General features: G+C 38.3%; 1 protein-coding gene across 5 annotated transcripts in view; it reads right to left on the bottom strand.

The window, feature by feature from the left end:
• NBEA (neurobeachin) overlaps positions 1 to 17,308 on the bottom strand; it is a 914,947-nt gene that overhangs the window by 537,509 nt on the left and 360,130 nt on the right. For all 5 annotated transcript variants that reach the window (XM_064269920.1, XM_064269919.1, XM_064269917.1 and 2 more), the window contains one exon: positions 15,910 to 16,036. In XM_064269920.1, the coding sequence (XP_064125990.1) occupies positions 15,910 to 16,036 (127 nt within the window). The remainder of the gene's footprint in view (positions 1 to 15,909; positions 16,037 to 17,308) is intronic.

Here is a 17,308-nt window from a genome sequence, read left to right on the forward strand (position 1 = left end):
TGCTAAACATCAAAGATAGAGAAAAAAAATCTCAAGGGTGGCCAGGAAATAATAGCATGGAAGCAACAATGAAATCAGCAGTTGACTTAAAAAAAAAGAAAAAAGAAGAAACACAAAGATACAAAAGGCAAAAGACAATGGAAGGGTGTTTTCAAAGCACTGAGAGAAAAAACTGCCAACACAGAATTCTGCATTAGTTCAAAATATCCTTCAAAACATATAGGTGAATATCAAAGACTTTGAAACAAATAAGAACTGTGAGGATTCACGGCTGGCCAATCTGCACTACAGGAGATAGTAAGGAAAATGATACCAGACAGACCTCAGATGCACACAAAAGACTGATGGGCAAATAAAAGTAATAAACATTTGGCCAAATCTAAACAGATGTTGACCAATAAAACAATAATGGTAACTGCTTCAAAATCACACACACAGGCAAATACACGTGCACGCACACATATTTTTGTAAAATTTGCGATAAATGGAGTTATACTGTACTGGGCTCATGCATTGTCTGGGAAGATTTTGATGAATCAGGAATGAATGTTGCAATAAACAGGATAATCACTAAAACTTGGTTCTCAAGTGTGCTCTCTGAACCAGCGGCATTAGTGTCAGCAGCACCTAGGAACTTGTTAGATAAACGCAAATTCTCATGTCCTACCTGAGACCCACTGAATCAGAGCCTTAGAAGGGGGCCTAGCAATCCGTGTTTCAACAAGTCCCCTAGGCGAACATGATGACGTTTGGGAACCACTGGACGAAGAAAAATTATATATATCACCAACCCTAGACCTAACAGAGGTTTGATAGATATGATAAAATGATTTTTAAAAAAGCATAAACAATCTAAAAGGAAACATGGAGCAGGCAGGATATATAGAAGGTAAATAGTAAGATGACATTGTATTTAACATAAGTATGTGTGTGTATATGTCTGTATATGTACATGTGTTTTTAGATATACAAATACATGTAATTGCATTAAATGTAAATGGACTAAGTGTGCCAAATTGTCAGAACTGAAAGAAAACAAGTGTACTATATGCTGCTTACAGTGATACGTTTAAAATAGAAGATTAAACAATGGTAGAGTGCAAGACGATAGAAAGTAACATACAAAGCAAACAATAACCAATCAGAAGTTTAGCTACATTAATATCTGAAAAAGAATACTTTAAGGCAAAAAAAAAATTACTAGGCATAAAGAATACATTTCATAATATTAAAAAGCTACAGTTCATAATTCACAAGGAAGATGACAATTCTAAATTTGTATATGTTGTTGTTAGGTGCCATCAAGTCAGTTCCAACTCATAACGACCCTGTGCACAACAGAACAAAACACTGCCCGGTCCTGTGCCATCCTCAAAATTGTTGTTATGCTTGAGCCCATTGTTGCTGCCACTCTGTCAATCCATCTCCTCGAGGGTCTTCCTCTTTCTGGCTGACCCTCTACTCTGCCAAGCATGATGTCCTTCTCCAGGGACTCATCCCTCCTGACAACATGTCCAAAGTATGTGAGACAAAGTCTTACCATCCTCACTTCTAAGGAGCATTCTATTTGTACTTCTTCCAAGACAGACTTGTTTGTTCTTTTGGCAGTACATGGTATATTCAATATTCTTTGCCAATACCACAATTCAAAGTCATCAATTCTTCTTCAGTCTTCTTTATTCAGTGTCCAGGTTTCACATGCCATGGCTTGGGTCAGGTGCACCTTAGTCTTTAAGGTGACATCTTCGTTTTTCAACACTTTGAAGAGGTCCTTTGCAGCAGATTTGCCCAATGCAATGTGTCTTTTGATTTCTTGACTGCTGCTTCCATGGGTGTTGATTGTGGATCCAAATAAAATGAAATCCTTGACAACTTCAATCTTTTCTGTTTATCATCATGTAGCTGATTGATCCAGTTCTGAGGATTTTTGTTTTCTTTATGTTGAGGTGTAATCCATACTGATGGTTCGTATATAGCTAATGATGTTTCGAGCCCCAGTGGTGCAGTGATTCAGAGCTTGGCTGCTAACCAAAAGGTCGGCAGTTCAAATCCACCAGTTGCTCCTTGGAAACCCTAAGGGACAGTTCTACTCTGTCCTATGGGGTTCCTATGAGTTGGAATCTACTCGATGTCAATGGGTTTTAATGGTATTCAGCCAAAATATGTAAAGCATAAATTGAAATAATTACAAGGTAAAGTAGAAAAAGAAAAAAGTTTTTTTTTTGAATCCACAAATATATTAGAAAACTATTTTAAAAAATCTCTCCATTAACAAAACCAACAAGTTTATTTAACAAAATAAAAATATTTATTGACCACTTTCAAGATTTATCAAAAAAAAAAAATACTCAAATAATGAATATCTACAATAAAAAAGGAGCCCATCACAGAAAATATGAGTGTTAAAAGAATAAGAGAATATTGTGAACTACTTTATGCCAAGAGAACCTACCAACACTCAAACACACACACACATACAAATTATAAGTAGAAATATTAAGTTAAATTTTTAATTTAAAAAATCATCCCGAAAGAAAAGATTCGGGATCAGATTCCTCCACTTGCAAAATCTACCACAGATTCCAGAGGAAAATAAACACATGCACAAAAACTAACCTTACACAAACTCTTCAAGGGATAAAAGAGCTGTCACATCACAAAGAAAATATTCCGAATTGAATGAATGTTAAAATAACCTAACTTGGTAGGTGGGGTCTGGTGGCACAATGATTAAGAGCTTGGGTGCTAACAAAAAGGTTGGCAGTTCGAATCCACCAGCCGCTCCTTGGAAACTACGGAGCAGCTCTACTCTCTTCTTATAGGGTTGCTATGAGTTGGAATCAACTCGACAGCAACGGGCTTGGTTTTTTCTGGTAGGGTAAAGCTAAAACAGTGCTTGAACCCATTGCTATCGAGTTAAGTCTGACTCACAGTAACCCTGTAAGGACAGAGTAGAACTGCCGACAGGGTTTCCAAGGTATAAATCCTTATGGAAGCAGATAGCCAGGTCTTTCTCCCACGGAATGGCTGGTGGGTTCAAACCAGTGACTTTTTGGTTAGCAGCCGAGAGCTTTAATCAGTGCACCACCAGGGCTCCTAAACAGTCTTTAGGGGAAAAATTTATGGCTTTAATTACTCAGATTAGAAAAGAAGAAAGGTCTGAAATCAATGATCTAGGACAAGGGTTGGCAAACGTCTTCTGGAAAGGGCAAGGTAGAAGTATTTCAGTTCTCTGTGGCACCTACTCAACTCCGCAAAAGCAATCACAGGCATACCCAAATACACAGGTGTGGCTGCATCCCATAAAACTACACTGACAGAAAGTAATGGCAGGGGGACTGGCCCAGGGGCTGCAGTTTATGGACACCTGACCTAAGTTTCCATCCTAAGAATCTAGAAAGAGAGGAATAAACCCAAAGTAACTAGAAGGGTATATGAGCAAAATTCAATGTAATATTTAAAAAAAGATTGGAAAAAATTATGGGTGCAATAGCTAGCTTTTTGGAAAAATTAATAATTCTGAAAAATTGATAGCTAGTCTGATAATTGGAGCCCTGGTGGCCCAGTAGTTAAGCACTTCGCTGCTAACCAAAAGGTTGGCAGTTTGAATCCACCAGTCGCTCCTTGGAAACCCTATAGGGCAGCTCTACTCTGTCCTATAGGGTCGCTATGAGTCAGAATTGACTTGCCGGCAAAGGTTTTGGCTTTTGTTTTATTCTGATAATCGTAACATGAAAACTATGAAAGTTAACTAAATCAGGAACGGAAGGGGAACACCATTAGACATCCTACACATATTTTAAAATAATAAAGAAATATTATTAACAACTTTATGTCAATAAACCTGATAATGGAGATAAAATGGCTGTTCCTTAAAGACACAAATGGCCAAAGTGATGCAAAAAGGAACTGAAAGTCTAAACGGTAACTTATCTATTAAAAAATGAATTTGTAATCAAAAACTTTTCCAAAAGAAAATTCCAGGCATAGATGGCCCCTCTACTAAATTCTCTGAAACATTTAAAGGTAAATAACACTAATCATGGAATGGGAATTCCAGAACACTTAATTGTGCTCATGAGGAAACTTTACATGGATCAAGAGGCAGTTGTTCGGACAGAACAAGGGGATACTGATTGGTTTAAAGTCAGGAAAGGTGTGCGTCAGGGTTGTATTCTTTCACCATACCTATTCAATCTGTATGCTGAGCAAATAATATGAGAAGCTGGACTATATGAAGAAGAACGGGGCATCAAGATTGGACAAAGACTCATTAACAATCTGCATTATGCAGATGACTCAACCTTGCTTGCTGAAAGTGAAGAGGACTTGAAGCACTTACTAATGAAGATCAAAGACCACAGCCTTCAGTATGGATTACACCTCAACATAAAGAAAACGAAAATCCTCACAAGTGGACCAGTGAACAACATCATGATAAACGGAAAAAAGATTGAGGTCATCAAGGATTTCACTTTACTTGGATCCACAATCAACAGCCATGGAAGCAGCAGTCAAGAAATCAAAAGACGCATTGCACTGGGTAAATCTGCTGCAAAGCACCTCTTCAAAGTGTTGAAGAGCAAAGATGTCACCCTGAAGACTAAGGTGCGCCTGACCCAAGCCATGGTATTTTCAATCGCATCATATGCATGTGAAAGCTGGACAATGAATAAGGAAGACTGAAGAAGAGTTGACGCCTTTGAATTGTGGTGTTGGCGAAGAATGTTGAATATACCATGGACTGCCAAAAGAACGAACAAATCTGTCTTAGAAGAAGTACAATAAGAATGCTCCTTAGAAGCAAGGATGGCGAGACTGTGTCTTACATACTTTTGACATGTTGTCAGGAGGGATGAGTCCCTGGAGAAGGACATCACGCTTGGCAGGGTACAGGGTCAGCGGAAAAGAGGAAGACTCTCAATGAGGTGGATTGACACAGTGACTGCAACAATGAGCTCAAGCATAACAACGATTGTAAGGGTGGTGCAGGACTGGGCAGCGTTTCGTTCTGTCGTGCATAGGGTCGCTATGAGTCGGAACTGACTCGACGGCACCTAACAACAACAACAACACTAATCGTACAAGTGACATTATCTTGTACATAGAAAATAATTAGCAAACTACATGCAGAAAGTACCAGAACTACTAAATGAGTTGAGAAAATTCTACACACTCTAGCAAAAGGCTACTAGAATTAAGTGAGCTAGGAAGGTTGCAGGGTATAAAAAGTCAATACACAGCAGTGAGTTGTTTTCTATACACAACCAACACATATTTTGAATCCTTTTTTTTTTTCTTTTCCAGCTGTACAACTGACGTACACTAAACTCAGGTAATCAGCAATTTGCTTTCTTCCAAGATGAATTAATTTGCATTCAATATGATTTTATGTAAGTGGGATCACACCGTAGGTACTCTTTTTTTGCCTTGCTTCTAGCACACAATTGGTAATTTAAATTAAAATATTTATTTACAATTTCATCAAAATGTGTCTTTGATCGAACTTGAGGATAAAAACGAACACAACAGAAAATACAAATTGCTAAGAATAAACCTAATAAAAAACATGTAAGAAAACAAAAAATCATTATTGGAAATAATTTAAGAAAAACTAAAGGAAATACATGAAATTCACAGTTTGAGAGCCACAATATTATCAAAGATCTGCAGATATAACTCCAGTTATAATCAGTCTATAAATTTGATGCATTCCTTGTTAGAACTCCAGTAAGTTATTTTACAATATTTCTGACAAATTAATTCTAAAATTTAAGTGGAAATGCAAAACATCAAGAATATCCCAAATGGGACATCTGGTCAACTGGCATGATATAGCTCATAAAGTTATGTTCTACATTCTAGTTTGGTGAGTAGCATCTGGGTTGTCAAAAGCTTGCAAGAGGCCAAATACAACTATTGGTCTCTATTCATCCAGAGCAAAAGAGAAAGAAGGAAACCAAAGACTCAAGGACGAAACCAGTCTACAGGACAAACAGTCTACACGAACCACAGCCTCATCTACCCTGAGACGAGAAGAACTAGATGGTGCCTGGCTGCCACTACTGAAGATTCCAATTGGGGCCATGACAGATGGACACTGATAAAATGGAAGAAAAATGTGGAACATAGCCAAATTCTTAAAAACAAATGAACAAACTAACAAAAAAAATAGACCTACTGGACTGGTTGATACCTGAGGACTCCCCAGGACTACTGCCCTGAGATACTCTTCAAACATTAAATTGAAACTACCCCTAAGGTTACCTTGTAGCTAAATAACAAGTTGGCTAAAAAAATAAAGAAAGAATATCACCCATAAGTACTGTCCTTCTTTAAAAAATAACCTATATGAAACCAAATTGTCAACCATTATCTTAAAATATGAGAATGAAAGGGGGCAGGGAAACTAGATTAATGGAAACAGAACAACCAAAATGGGAATAATGAGAATGTTCACATATTGTGAGGAATGTTACCAATGTCATCTAACAACTTGTGTAGAAATTGTTGAATGGGAACCTAAACTGCTGTATAAACTTTCACCGAAAACACAGTAAGATAGTATTTGGAAAAAAAAAAAGAATATCCCAGACACTCTTGAGGAAAAAAGAACTAGGTGGGAGACCTCACTCAGTGAAATATTGATCTTTATTAAGCCTAACACTAATGACAGTATGGTCCAAGGATAGACAAACAGGCAAATGGTCAGAGTGGAGTCCCACAATAGAATAAAGTGTACATGGACGCTTGACTTATGACAAAAGTGGCAGAACATGGGGGAAGAACGGTCTTTTAAATAAATAATGCTGGGCACGTTGACAGCCATACGGCCCCTACCTCATCACGCTCATAAAGAGCAATTCCAGATGGATTACAGATAGAACTATTAAAAGCAAAAAATAAAGCAATCGGAAGGTAAGGAAAATGTGGACAAAGATTTCTTCAATAAAACACGGAAAGCACTAACACAAAATTGATAAACTGAATTTCATTCAAATGAACGACACCTGACTATCAAAATAGGCCACACAAATAATGGCAAGAAAAGCTACAGAATGGGAGAAGACATATGAATGACATATAACCATCAAAGGGCTCATTTTCAAAATGCATGGAGAACTCACAAGTTCACAAGAAAAAGCCAACCCAATTTTTAAAAACAAGCAGAGTGGCGCCAAGATGGCGGACTAGGCAGACGCTACCTCGGATCCCTCTTACAACAAAGACATGGAAAAACAAGTGAATCGATCACATACATAACAATCTACGAACTCTGAACAACAAACACAGATTTAGAGATGGAGAACGGACTAATACGGGGAAGCAGCGATTGTTTCCAGAGCCTGGAGCCAGCGCACCAGTCAGGTACGGCACAAGCACAGAGACCTGCTCCACCACCCTGAACTAACCCCGGGAGGGGGACCAGCCGGTTCCACAGGCGGCATGGGATGCAGCCGGTAGGAGAAGTCCCCGGGAGGCAGTGACTGGTCTTGGAGCAGAAAGAGCAGCATCCGAGCCGGGGAACCGTCCCGCAGGGATTTGGACTGGACGCAGGTATGCCATAAACACGGAGAGTTGCTCCACCCCCCTGAACTAACCCCGGGAAGGGGACCAGCCGGGTCGCGCGGGCGGCGTGGGACGCAGCTGGTAGGAGAAGTCCCCGGGAGGCAGCAACTGGTATTGGAGTGGGGAGAACAGCGTCCCAGCCGGGACACTTGGTCACAGCACAAGCACGGGGAGCTGCTCCAGCCATCTGAACTAACCCCGGGAGGAGGCCCACCTGGTTCGCGGAGGCGGCACGGCCACGCGGCTGGAGGGACGAGAAGTCCCCGGGAGGCAGCAACTGATTTTGGAGTCGAGAGTGCACCGTCCCAGTAGGGGAGCCTTGACGCTGGGCGTGGGGCTGGAAGCGGAGGATCTGACTGTGACTCCAGCGGGCCAGACCCCCTGGGGGCAATCTCCACACAGCCAGCACACATAGGCGATGCGCCCGCGGGAATCTCAGATATAATAGTCATTCCAAGCAAGACAAGCAACTCTGGCTATATTCTGAGGTGCTACTCTCCTATCTCTCTGATCCCTCCCCCACCCTCCCCAGGCGGCTTCATTAACAACTGAATAGCCTGAGCCAGAGGGAGAACTCTGATAGGGATCTGACTGCATTTTTTTTTTAGCGGATTTTCTGGAAAAACTAGTTTCCCAGTGATGGCTCAGAAACAACAATCCATATCAAACCACTTAAAGAAGCAGACCGGGACAGCTTCTCCAACCCCCCAAACAAAAGAATCAAAACCTTTCCCAAATGAAGATACAATCTTGGAATTATCAGATACAGAATATAAAAAACTAATTTACAGAATGCTTAATGATATCACAAATGAAATTAGGATAACTGCAGAAAAAGCCAAGGAACACACTGATAAAACTGTTGAAGAACTCAAAAAGATTATTCAAGAACATACTGGAAAAATTAATAAGTTGCAAGAATCCATAGAGAGACAACATGTAGAAATCCAAAAGATTAACAATAAAATAACAGAATTAGACAACGCATTAGGAAGTCAGAGGAGCAGACTCGAGCAATTAGAATGCAGACTGGGACATCTGGAGGACCAGGGAATCGACACCAACATAGCTGAAAAAAAATCAGATAAAAGAATTTAAAAAAATGAAGAAACCCTAAGAATTATGTGGGACTCTATCAAGAAGGATAACCTGCGGGTGACTGGAGTCCCAGAACAGGGAGGGGGGACAGAAAACACAGAGAAAATAGTTGAAGAACTCCTGACAGAAAACTTCCCTGACATCATGAAAGATGAAAGGATATCTATCCAAGATGCTCATCGAACCCCATTTAAGATTGACCCAAAAAGAAAAACACCAAGACATATTATCATCAAACTCACCAAAACCAAAGATAAACAGACAATTTTAAAAGCAGCCAGGGAGAAAAGAAAGGTTTCCTTCAAGGGAGAATCAGTAAGAATATGTTCTGACTACTCAGCAGAAACCATGCAGGCAAGAAGGGAATGGGACGACATATACAGAACACTGAAGGAGAAAAACTGCCAGCCAAGGATCATATATCCAGCAAAACTCTCTCTGAAATATGAAGGCGAAATTAAGATATTTACAGACAAACACAAGTTTAGAGAATTTGCAAAAACCAAACCAAAGCTACAAGAAATACTAAAGGATATTGTTTGGTCAGAGAACCAATAATATCAGATATCAGCACAACACAAGGTCACAAAACAGATTGTCCTGATATCAACTCAAATAGGGAAATCACAAAAACAAATTAAGATTAATTAAAAAAAAAAATACACATAACAGGGAATCATGGAAGTCAATAGGTAAAAGATCACAATAATCAAAAAGAGGGACTAAATACAGGAGGCATTGAACTGCCATATGGAGAGTGATACAAGGCGATATAGAACAACACAAGTTAGGTTTTTACTTAGAAAAATAGGGGTAAATAATAAGGTAACCACAGAAAGGTATAACAACTCTATAACTCAAGATAAAAACCAAGAAAAACGTAACGACTCAACTAACATAAAGTCAAGCACTAAGAAAATGAGGATCTCACAATTTACTAAGAAAAACGCCTCAGCACAAAAAAGTATGTGGAAAAATGAAATTGTCAACAACACACACAAAAAGGCATCAAAATGACAGCACTAAAAACTTATTTATCTATAATTACCCTGAATGTAAATGGACTAAATGCACCAATAAAGAGACAGAGAGTCACAGACTGGATAAAGAAACACGATCCATCTATATGCTGCCTACAAGAGACACACCTTAGACTTAGAGACACAAACAAACTAAAACTCAAAGGATGGAAAAAAGTATATCAAGCAAACAATAAGCAAAAAAGAAGAGGAGTAGCAATATTAATTTCTGACAAAATAGACTTTGGACTTAAATCCACCACAAAGGATAAAGAAGGACACTATATAATGATAAAAGGGACAATTGATCAGGAAGACATAACCATATTAAATATTTATGCACCCAGTGACAGGGCTGCAAGATACATAAATCAAATTTTAACAGAACTGAAAAACGAGATAGATACCTCCACAATTATAGTAGGAGACTTCAACACACCACTTTCGGAGAAGGACAGGACATCCAGTAAGAAGCTCAACAGAGACACGGAAGATCTAATTACAACAATCAACCAACTTGACCTCATTGACTTATACAGAACTCTCCACCCAACTTCTGCAAAGTATACTTTTTTTTCTAGCGCACATGGAACATTCTCTAGAATAGACCACATATTAGGTCATAAAACAAACCTTTGCAGAGTCCAAAACATCGAAATATTACAAAGCATCTTCTCAGACCACAAGGCAATAAAACTAGACATCAATAACAGAAAAACTAGGGAAAAGAAATCAAATACTTGGAAAATGAACAATACCCTCCTGAAAAAAGACTGGGTTATAGAAGACATCAAGGAGGGAATAAGGAAATTCATAGAAAGCAACGAGAATGAAAATACTTCCTATCAAAACCTCTGGGACACAGCAAAAGCAGTGCTCAGAGGGCAATTTATATCAATAAATGCACACATACAAAAAGAAGAAAGAGCCAAAATCAGAGAACTGTCCTTACAACTTGAACAAATAGAAAGTGAGCAACAAAAGAATCCATCAGGCACCAGAAGAAAACAAATAATAAAAATTAGAGCTGAACTAAATGAATTAGAGAACAGAAAAACAATCGAAAGAATAAACAAAGCCAAAAGCTGGTTCTTTGAAAAAATTAACAAAATTGATAAACCATTGGCTAGACTGACTAAAGAAATACAGGAAAGGAAACAAATAACCCGAATAAGAAATGAGAAGGACCACATCACAACAGAACCAAATGAAATTAAAAGAATCATTTCAGATTATTATGAAAAATTGTACTCTAACAAATTCGAAAACCTAGAAGAAATGGATGAATTCCTGGAAAAACACTACCTACCTAAACTAACACATTCAGAAGTAGAACAACTAAATAGACCCATAACAAAAAAAGAGATTGAAACGGTAATCAAAAAACTCCCAACAAAAAAAGCCCTGGCCCGGACGGCTTCACTGCAGAGTTCTACCAAACTTTCAGAGAAGAGTTAACACCACTACTACTAAAGGTATTCCAAAGCATAGAAAATGACGGAATACTACCCAACTCATTCTATGAAGCCACCATCTCCCTGATACCAAAACCAGGTAAAGACATTACAAAAAAAGAAAATTATAGACCTATATCCCTCGTGAACATTGATGCAGAAATCCTCAACAAAATTCTAGCCAATAGAATCCAACAACACATCAAAAAAATAATTCACCCTGATCAAGTGGGATTTATACCAGGTATGCAAGGCTGGTTTAATATCAGAAAAACCATTAATGTAATCCATCACATAAATAAAACAAAAGACAAAAACCACATGATCTTATCAATTGATGCAGAAAAGGCATTTGACAAAGTCCAACACCCATTCATGATAAAAACTCTTACCAAAATAGGAATTGAAGGAAAATTCCTCAACATAATAAAGGGCATCTATGCAAAGCCAACGGCCAATATCACTCTAAATGGAGAGAACCTGAAAGCATTTCCCTTGAGAACGGGAACCAGACAAGGATGCCCTTTATCACCGCTCTTATTCAACATCGTGCTGGAAGTCTTAGCCAGGGCAATTAGGCTAGACAAAGAAATAAAAGGTATCTGGATTGGCAAGGAAGAAGTAAAGTTATCACTATTTGCAGATGACATGATTATATACACAGAAAACCCTAAGGAATCCTCCAGAAAACTACTGAAACTAATAGAAGAGTTTGGCAGAGTCTCAGGTTATAAAATAAACATACAAAAATCACTTGCATTCCTCTACATCAACAAAAAGAACACTGAAGAGGAAATAACCAAATCAATACCATTCACAGTAGCCCCCAAGAAGATAAGATAAGATACTTAGGAATAAATCTTACCGAGGATGTAAAAGACCTATACAAAGAAAACTACAAAGCTCTATTACAAGAAATTCAAAAGGACATAGTTAAGTGGAAAAACATACCTTGCTCATGGATAGGAAGACTTAACATAGTAAAAATGTCTATTCTACCAAAAGCCATCTATACATTTAACGCACTTCCGATCCAAATTCCAATGTCATATTTTAAGGGGATAGAGAAACAAATCACCAATTTCATATGGAAGGGAAAGAAGCCCCGGATAAGCAAAGCACTACTGAAAAAGAAGAAGAAAGTGGGAGGCCTCACCTTACCTGACTTCAGAACCTATTATACAGCCACAGTAGTCAAAACAGCCTGGTATTGGTACAACAACAGACACATAGACCAGTGGAACAGAATTGAGAACCCAGACATAGATCCATCCACGTATGAGCAGCTGATATTTGACAAAGGACCAGTGTCAATTAACTGGGGAAAAGATAGCCTTTTTAACAAATGGTGCTGGCATAACTGGATATCCATTTGCAAAAAAATGAAACAGGACCCATACCTCACACCATGCACAAAAACTAACTCCAAGTGGATCAAAGACCTAAACATAAAGACTAAAACGATAAAGATCATGGAATAAAAAATTGGGACAACCCTAGGAGCCCTAATACAAGGTATAAACAGAATACAAAACATTACCAAAAATGATGAAGAGAAACCCGATAACTGGGAGCTCCTAAAAATCAAACACCTATGCTCATCTAAAGACTTCACCAAAAGAGTAAAAAGACCACCTACAGATTGGGAAAGAATTTTCAGCTATGACATCTCCGACCAGCGCCTGATCTCTAAAATCTACATGATTCTGTCAAAACTCAACCACAAAAAGGCAAATAACCCAATCAAGAAGTGGGCAAAGGATATGAACACACATTTCACTAAAGAAGATATTCAGGCAGCCAATAGATACATGAGAAAATGCTCTCGATCATTAGCCATTAGAGAAATGCAAATTAAAACTACGATGAGATTCCATCTCACACCAGCAAGGCTGGCATTAATCCAAAAAACACAAAATAATAAATGCTGGAGAGGCTGCGGAGAGATTGGAACTCTCATACACTGCTGGTGGGAATGTAAAATGGTACAACCACTTTGGAAATCTATCTGATGTTATCTTAAACAGTTAGAAATAGAACTACCATACAACCCAGAAATCCCACTCCTCGGAATATACCCTAGAGATACAAGAGCCTTCATACAAACAGATATATGCACACCCATGTTTATTGCAGCTCTGTTTACAATAGCAAAAAGTTGGAAGCAACCAAGGTGTCCATCAACGGATGAATGGGTAAATAAATTGTGGTATATTCACACAATGGAATACTACGCATCGATAAAGAACAGTGACGAATCTCTGAAACATTTCATAACATGGAGGAACCTGGAAGGCATTATGCTGAGCGAAATTAGTCAGAGGCAAAAGGACAAATATTGTATAAGACCACTATTATAAGATCTTGAGAAATAGTAAACCTGAGAAGAACACATACTTTTGTGGTTACAAGGGGGGGAGGGAGGGAGGGTGGGAGAGGGTTTTTTATTGATTAATCAGTAGATAAGAACTGCTTTAGGTGAAGGGAAAGACAACACTCAATACATGGAAGGTCAGCTCAATTGGACTGGACCCAAAGCAAAGAAGTTTCCGGGATAAAATGAATGCTTCAAAGCTCAGTGGAGCAAGCGCGGGGGTCTGGGGAACATGGTTTGAGGGGACTTCTAAGTCAATTGGCAAAATAATTCTATTATGAAATCATTCTGCATCCCACTTTGAAATGTGGCGTCCGGGGTCTTAAATGCTAACAAGCGGCCATCTAAGATGCAGCAATTGGTCTCAACCCACCTGGAGCAAAGGAAAATGAAGAACACCAAGGCCACATGACAACTAAGAGCCCAAGAGACAGAAAGGGCCACATGAACCAGAGACCTACATCATCCTGAGACCAGAAGAACTAGTTGGTGCCCGGCCACAATCGATGACTGCCCTGACAGGGAGCACAGCAGAGGACCCCTGAGGGAGCAGGAGATCAGTGGGATGCAGACCCCAAATTCTCATAAAAAGACCAAACTTAATGATCTGACTGAGACTGGAGGAATCCCGGCGGCCATGCTCCCCAGACCTTCTGTTGACACAGGACAGGAACCATCCCCGAAGACAACTCATCAAAAATGAAAGGGACTGGTCAACGGGTGGGAGGGAGACGCTGATGAAGAGTGAGCTAATTATATCAGGTGGACACTTGAGATTGTGTTGGCAACTCTTGTCTGGAGGGGGGATGGGAGGATAGAGAGAGAGGGAAGCAGGCACAATTGTCAAGAAAGGAGAGACTGAAAGTGCTGACTCAAGAGGGGGAGAGCAAGTGGGAGTAGGGAGTGAGATGTATGTAAACTTATATGTGACAGACTGATTGGATTTGTAAACGTTCACTTGAAGCTTAATAAAAGTTATTAAAAAAAAAAAAAAACAAGCAAAAGATTTTGAGGCAAATCACAAAAAAGGAAAACCAAAAGACCAATGAATATATAAAAAAGATGTTCAACCTCATTAAGCATCAGAAAAAAAACAAATTAAAACTACAATGGAATACCACTACTTTCCCCAGATGACGGAGACAAACGAGACTGACAATGCTGAGTACTGTCAAAGCACTAGGAGCCTTTCCCACCCTGCTGGTCGATGAGAAACTTGAAGAACCACTTTGGAGCACCAGTTGACATTATTTATTAAATCTGAACATGCACAAATCCTATGAATCAGCGGTGCCATTCTTAGTTACTTACCCAACAGACATGCATACATATACACAGGGTCCCAACAGATATGCACAAGAATGTTCATGGCAGCTACTTGTGGTAGCTAAAAACTGGAAACTTGCAGATGCCCATCATAATGGAATGGATAAATAAGCCATAGTAAACCCACACAACTGAATAAAAATAAACTATTACTGCATGCAACATAGATGAATCGCAAAAGGTAACTTTTAGCAAAAAAAGTCAGAAACACAAGAATACGTAATATATAATTCCATTTACACAAAATTCAAAACAGACAAAACTAATCTAGTATTAAAAGTCAGGGTAGTGAATTTAAAGAGGAGCAGGGCTAGTGACCGGGAACGGGGCACAAGGTGGGACTTCGGGGCATGTGTAACGTACAGTCCACTACAGAATAAACCGGAACTTGACTTGGGTGACGGTAACGAGTGTGTTCATTCTGTCAGTTCGCTTTTACACTTGTGATCTGTGTAATTCTCTGCATTTGTGTTATACTCCCATTAAAAACGTGACCACACACACACACATATACACACAAATACACGTGTGCACACACACGCCTACAAATAACACCAAGAATGTGGGCCAGCCTCTTCCAGGAATGCTCTTTAATGTGCTGCTACAAACATTTTTATCTATTGATCACCATAGATAAGATAATGTTTGGCCACTAGAGCTCCAATGACACATGGTATATAACTTACTGCAGTGCTAATTGATGTAAAAAGTTTATATTTTAAACTTTCATCGCCACCCCAAGGATCCCCAATTTTATCTGTCACTACTTGGGCATGTTTTTAACCTTTTGGAAGTGCTAACACGCACGGTGTAACAATGGGTTATATAATTCAGCGGAGGTCAATGTACAAAGAGCACTCGAGATCCCTTAGTTTAGGCTCTGAAATATTAACAACACTTACTGATTTAAACAAAAAAAAACTAAAAAAACAGCGAAACAGTGAATTATAAAATGCTGGCACAAAAGGCATAATTAATCTACATTCTCAAGAATGCTTAGCTGTACCTGTGTACTTATTGCATATTGTTTCCCTGTGAAGAGGGTGGGAATGAAATGAGCTCTGTGTACCTCATATTCTCAGCTGAGTCTTCGGGCATGGGAGCCACAGTCTGCACAGCTGGCAGGTTTTTGCTGGTAGCACCATTCACAAAACTAGAAGAGGAGGAAGAGGAGGAGGACCCTGAATCCACAGCACCTGTTCCCAAAATAATAATTTTTAGCCTTAAACATACATTTTATTTAACAAAATAATTTTAATTACATCATTACTTTCTGATTCTGAAAGAAGTACTTATTTAAATTTCAAAACAGAATTTGGCAATTAAAAATCATTTGGCCATTAGTATACCAATAACGCTTTAAAAATATAAATAGCAGCTGTTGCATTAAAATTTACTTATGTTAATCTAACAAAACTACACGTTACAAATGGAATATAAATAAAAGACATCGACAAATGAAAATAATCTTAGATAAAATAAGACTAATAAAGCAAATCTAGATGTTGAAAATTCACCTCTTTTTATTGCTATGTTGTAAGTTTTTTCATCTTTGTTGTCTAGGATATAATTTACAGCAAATTGTCTGAGCTTTAGCTTGTGACATGCAGCACCGACTGTTACTTTAGATAAAATGGCTGTTTAAAAAGGGCTTTAGTAAGTGTGATTGTACCTGATTTAAAATAATGAGTTTTCCTCAAAGATAGGAAGATACCATTTTAGAAAAGGTTTTTCTGTAATACACCAGGTTAAGTACACTAAACAGTAGTGCAGTTGAGGGGCACCTAGTGTTCCTATAAACTAGATATCATTATATCTTATATTATTTCCCATAAGACTGAATTGTTTAGCAGTATTTCTACTACTGATTCATACAGCATCTATGTGTCAACAATTAAACTGGACTTGTGGTGTGTGTGTGAATTTCTAAGGAGGGTGTTTATTACTTACATTTTATATTTCATTGTACTATTATACACGTCATACTAACACTCTTGCTAAACTCACTTTATATATCTCTTAATAAAAAAATTAAAAGAAACCATCATGACTTATCTCACACAAAGATGAAAAAGTGCTGATTCAATTTTTCATTTACCTTTCTTTTAACAAAAATAAAAAGTGATTCGATAAACAACAACAAATACAGGGTTTTTTTTTTTTTCTAATACATTGGCATATTTTAAAAACCTTAATAGTTTTTTATTATATACTTTAGTAAAAAGAGTAACACTATTATTCCTATTTCTAGAAAGCAGAATGGATATAAAGAATAAGACTATTCCCTGGAAAGAAAGACTCCATATGAAGTCTTCAGGCAAGTCAGATATAAATATTTGTTTATAATTTAGATAAATCAAAGATGTTTTCTCCTTGAACACGATGTTATTGATGACAGTCGTATGCTTAAATACACATGCTTGATAGAGTACATTCTACTTACAAAAACCCCATAAATGTGTTGTTCA

The sequence above is a fragment of the Loxodonta africana genome, chromosome 17 (genome assembly GCF_030014295.1).
Source record: "Loxodonta africana isolate mLoxAfr1 chromosome 17, mLoxAfr1.hap2, whole genome shotgun sequence".
Classification (NCBI taxonomy): Eukaryota; Metazoa; Chordata; class Mammalia; order Proboscidea; family Elephantidae; genus Loxodonta; species Loxodonta africana.